The sequence below is a fragment of the Morone saxatilis genome, unplaced genomic scaffold (genome assembly GCF_004916995.1).
Source record: "Morone saxatilis isolate NCDOM2014 unplaced genomic scaffold, NCSU_SB_2.0 Contig23, whole genome shotgun sequence".
NCBI lineage: Eukaryota > Metazoa > Chordata > Actinopteri > Moronidae > Morone > Morone saxatilis.
Window position 1 is genome coordinate 18,849,168 of NW_023339796.1, and position 4,780 is coordinate 18,853,947.

Genomic DNA, 4,780 nt, shown 5'->3' on the forward strand with positions numbered 1-4,780 from the left:
CCCCCCCCCCCCCCCCCACACACACACACACACTCACACACACACGATGCACAAACACGAACCAAACGATCATTTATGAGGCAAATAGAGGCAATAACACAAACACACACAAAAGCACATTCGTGATATAAATGATCTTTTATGAGGCAGAGAGAGGCAATAAGAGCAGCCCTGCAGGATAATTAATTGTGTGCTCGTGTGTGTGCATGTGTGTGTTTATGTGCATCCACGTCTGTGAGCACAATCCTGGTGATGTGGATTTATGTGGATGTGAGGCTTATGCAGAGCTAAATGATTTTAATTATCAGACAGCCTCAATTGAACAATCACAGGCAGTGAAGTTGGTGTGTTGTGATAGAAATCAACACGCACACACATATAGTATATTTCAGTGTAGCCCTCTCTTGTGTTTATTGATCTTAACAGAGTCCACTCAGCTGTTAAGTGATGGGAACCCACACATAAAAATCACCCATGTGTTCCTGGTGGATCATTGGCTTGGGTGATTCATGCTAATAGCTTTATATCAGGAGTGAGAACTCTGTAAGGAATACTTTACAATGGGTTTATAAGTTGTAACCACTGGCTTTATGAATGGCCTTGTTAAAGTATTATTGCCTTATAAATCAGTAATAACAATGTGTCTTTTTAGCTGTCTTGTTATTAGAACGAGCCCTATATTAATGACTTACTAACATTTGTATCTTCAGATGTGATGGTTTATTAGGGAAGCGAGGACGTTGTTAACATAGTGTGATGAGTTCTATAATGTAAGTTCTGCAAATGTTAGTAAGTCATTAATAAAGGTTTCTCCAGTTACAACAATCTGCAGTTGTAAATGTTATAGGTTGTAACATAGTACAGATTCTCTGCAGCTTTTCTCACGATAAAGCCCTATCTGCAGCCAATGTTTGATTTGTCCCTTCTGGACTACCGTAGAAACATGTTGGTTCAACATGGCGGCTCATTCTAAGGTAACAAAAACACAAACTATTGCTATATTCAGGTGATTATACACTAATGAAAATATACCTGTGAATATTATATTTCATTTCTGTGCTCAGACCCCCTAAATGTTACACACTGGACCTTTTACTAAAATACTTTAGTCTAATTAAAGTTTTGATTTATGATAATGCCCTCAAGTTATTAAATTCATCCTGTGGTTAACATTAATGCATGTCCCAGGTTTTGTGCCATTCCATCTTGTAGATGTTGAGATGTTTCATTGGATAAGATTATTTTGAGATTCTGGTGGCGAGAAAAAGTCAGGTGATTACCAACATCAATATGATTCATCCTCTGGGGAGCATGACCGTCTGAATATAATTTGTTAATTGTTGAGACCAAAGTGGAGGACCAAAATAAAAAACCTGTACCTTTGGACAGAGTGAAGCTAGTGGTTTTCCCCCCCATTTCCAGTCTTTATGCTAAGCTAAGCTATCTAGCTGCTGACAGTACCTTCATATTAGAGAGGTATCAATCTTGTGATGTGACTCTCAGCAAGAAAGCAAATTTCCCAAAATATCAAATTATTACTTTAAATGTTCAAATAATGGCCAGCCCCAGGTTACAGTTTGATCAATTCCTGCAGTGGAAAGGGACTATTGAGGGATTTCCTGAAAAGCACATTGCAGCACGGACAAACACACCTTCTCAGGACACGTAAGACTGACAAGAGCAACCCACCAGGTCGAATGTCATCGAGTCCTTGTTGAGAGCATCCACATCAGGCAGACGAGCCTTCACTTGGGTCTTGATGTAGCACTTCTCTCCTCCTGAAAACCGGATCCCAGTGATCCCCTGGAGAAGTCAGGAAGGAAAGGGGACAAACAAAAGTTAGAGTTCACTACTTCTCCAGTTGTTGTTGCACTCTGCAGGTGTCTGCGACTATAGATCTGTGCATCAAATGTAAACGCTGCAGCTTGGCACCATGTTCAAGATTAAAAAATTACCCTCACAGGGACAGTATGATTAAAGGTCAAAATTTTAATAGTTAAAAGGCCAAAACTGCTGCTTCACTACTCTGATTGGCCTGATTGGGATGCTTTAATTAAAGGTCAAAAACCACCAGTCCGAATTTAATGAAAATTGGAGAGACGAAGCATCTTGACACTGATTGGCCCAAAGGGAGATAACATGTCTACTTGCTCTTAATTTCGCCGCTGCTACAAGAGCCAATCTGCCCACAAGGGTCTTTAAAGTTTCAACAAATCTGATCGACTTCTTCTCTGATGCTCGGAGAGTGTTGATCAGTGTGCTGATGAATCTGGTTTTCTGCTTTTTATCTGAATCTCCTGATATTTTGGATTATTTTAGACCCAACTCACAATCTCAAAGTCATGGACCTCCACAGCCTCGTCCGCCCCGCTGCCGGTGCTGAATCTCTCCATGTTACTGGCTGTGTCGATCTCCATCGTCCCCTCCTCCACTTTTCCATTGATGCTCATGCTGTAGTGGACATTGTAGACCTACACACACACACACAAGGTTTTCAGACTGGCATGTAAGGTATGAGAGCCCTGAGAGTCACCCCACCCCCAGTCCTCTCTCTTTCAACACTCCTTCTCACCCTGTTTCTCCAATCTTACCCTATGACTTTGGCTCACACATACAGCCTCTCTTTTTTGGACTTTTTCTTTCAGACGACACATTCATTCAGACTTGGTCAGAAGAACACAATCTGTACAGCTCTGGGTGATGATGACCCTTCTACAGAGCCTTTTCATCGTGTCTTAATAGCATTTTCCAGCTCCATAATGGGAAAAAAACACTCAGAAAGCTACATTTTCCCCCTCATCTCTTCCACCTCTTGCCCCTGGAGCATCAGCCGGACCAAAGAGCCCCCCCCCCTCTCCACCCTGCCAGGGTCCTCCAGCACACACCGCATACACACACCGCATACACACACAACGCCTCCATTCACCAAGCAGACTGCACCATGAAACTGGAGTGTTTAATTTACATTTTACTGTTTGCCTACGCTGCAAGAAAAAAGGTCCATCTCGGAAAAACGACTTCACTTTAACAGTGAGTCTCCTTTTAATTCAAACAAGTAAAAATTGTTCCACTGATCACTATATTTCACTTGTTTCCAATTTACAACAGCTTGTTTCACGAATGTCTTCAATCAAGTGACATTATTTTTATAGATTGTGAGTACGAGAGCTGTTTTCTTTGATGGTAGCGCCACTTATTTTCAGAAAGTTTTGAAAGTAGAGTGAAACTACAGTGGAACAAAATGAACTATCTAGCATATCAGACTGCATTTGATTTAAGGTTTGATTGAAAGTATCCTATAAGGGAATGTACAGAAATGAATGGGATGGTGAGGGCAGCTGAATTTTATGTTTGTGTTGGTAAAAGAGAAAACCCACAGGATTATTCATGTTTTCTTGACTGAAGACCGCAACATTTCCCCAACAACATGTCAAAATGATATATATATATATATAGAGAATATACTACTCTTATAACTATATAACTATACATATATATATATATATATATATATATATATATATATATCAAACAGTCTTAAACTGGTACAACTTCTGTATTGTGTACCCTTACATGTAAACCTTAATATCCTAATGGAACTTCTAATGTGTGCCCCCAATGAGCACATCAATAAAACCTGAAACACAGACAGAACTTCAGCTCTCTAAGGACATTCATAAAGAAGTAAAATGGCAGTGCTATCCCCCTTCCTTACCCCCACCACCACAACCTTATCATTTCCCTGCAGTCCCTTACAAAAACAAATGTTTTGCAATGCAAGTATGAGAATTAGTCAAATATTCATCTCACGTGTTTTTCATTGTTGTTCCAAAAGTAGAAAGCTCCGACTGCCCCCAGTAGCAGTAGAAGGGCCCCTGCGATGAGCACCGCGATCCCGGCCTTCAGGAGGCGGCCGGTGGCGGCGGGCTTCACGGCCACGGCAGAGTAGGCCTACGGTGAAAACAAACAAACCAAAAACATCACAACATGTACGAATACACAACATCACCCTGGTAGATAACAAAATAACTATGTTTACAACAAGCGAAGCTGAGTCCTTCAAAAGATAAGTCACAGAGAAGGTTTATGGGCATCTATCCAGAATATGTAAGGTTAATAACTGAACACGTTGGACTCCCAATGGCCCCTACAGATGTACCTACAGTCTCCTATATTATAAACCTCCTGATCCCCGAAAACCCTGAGCTGTACTGGCCTGTATGGAAACTCACCGGAGGCATGAACTGATGCAGGTCCTCTGGTCCCGCGGAGGCGATCGGTACTTTCTCTGAGTTCCCGGCCATGACTGGAGCCCAACACCTGAGGAAACCCCAGTCCACTAACTCTCTCTCTCTCTCTCTCAGGAGGAGGATGGACACTCCTGCTCATTCAGACAAGTCGTGTTTTGTGCTGTAGCGCTGACACTGCATGCGCACAACCTTTCCGAGTTTTGTGATTTTAAATGTAAAAGTAAAACATGACCTCCAGTTGGTGATCGCCACATTGTGAGCAGCCACTAATTTAAAAGTTATGCTTTCTTTCAGAAAAAGCCTTAATCATTTTTTCCCTTTGAAGGCTGCTCATGTAACATACATGAGTTTGATTCCTGCTATGATCCTCAGAATTTCATATCATTAAGCTTTATGACAACCTCGGTGGGGGAGACTAAGATCTATTCAGCAATTAAGAAGGTGGGGAAGGAGGGGTGAGGTTGTCTCCTCAAATCACCTTTGCGCACACCCCTTCTCTCCCTTCCTCTCCTCTGTCTCTCAATGCGTCC

The 4,780-nt window shown here is 41.8% G+C and overlaps 1 protein-coding gene across 1 annotated transcript in view; it reads right to left on the minus strand.

Moving 5' to 3' along the window:
• Positions 1-4,337, minus strand: part of LOC118334817 (leukocyte cell-derived chemotaxin 1-like) — a 4,930-nt gene extending 593 nt beyond the window's left edge. Inside the window, exons 1-4 of the mRNA XM_035670888.1 lie at positions 4,233-4,337; positions 3,811-3,951; positions 2,331-2,471; positions 1,690-1,803 (exon numbers count right to left, since the gene is read on the minus strand). Coding sequence (XP_035526781.1) covers positions 1,690-1,803; positions 2,331-2,471; positions 3,811-3,951; positions 4,233-4,304 — 468 coding nt within the window. The 5' untranslated portion in view covers positions 4,305-4,337. The remainder of the gene's footprint in view (positions 1-1,689; positions 1,804-2,330; positions 2,472-3,810; positions 3,952-4,232) is intronic.
• Between the last annotated feature and the right edge of the window lie 443 nt (positions 4,338-4,780).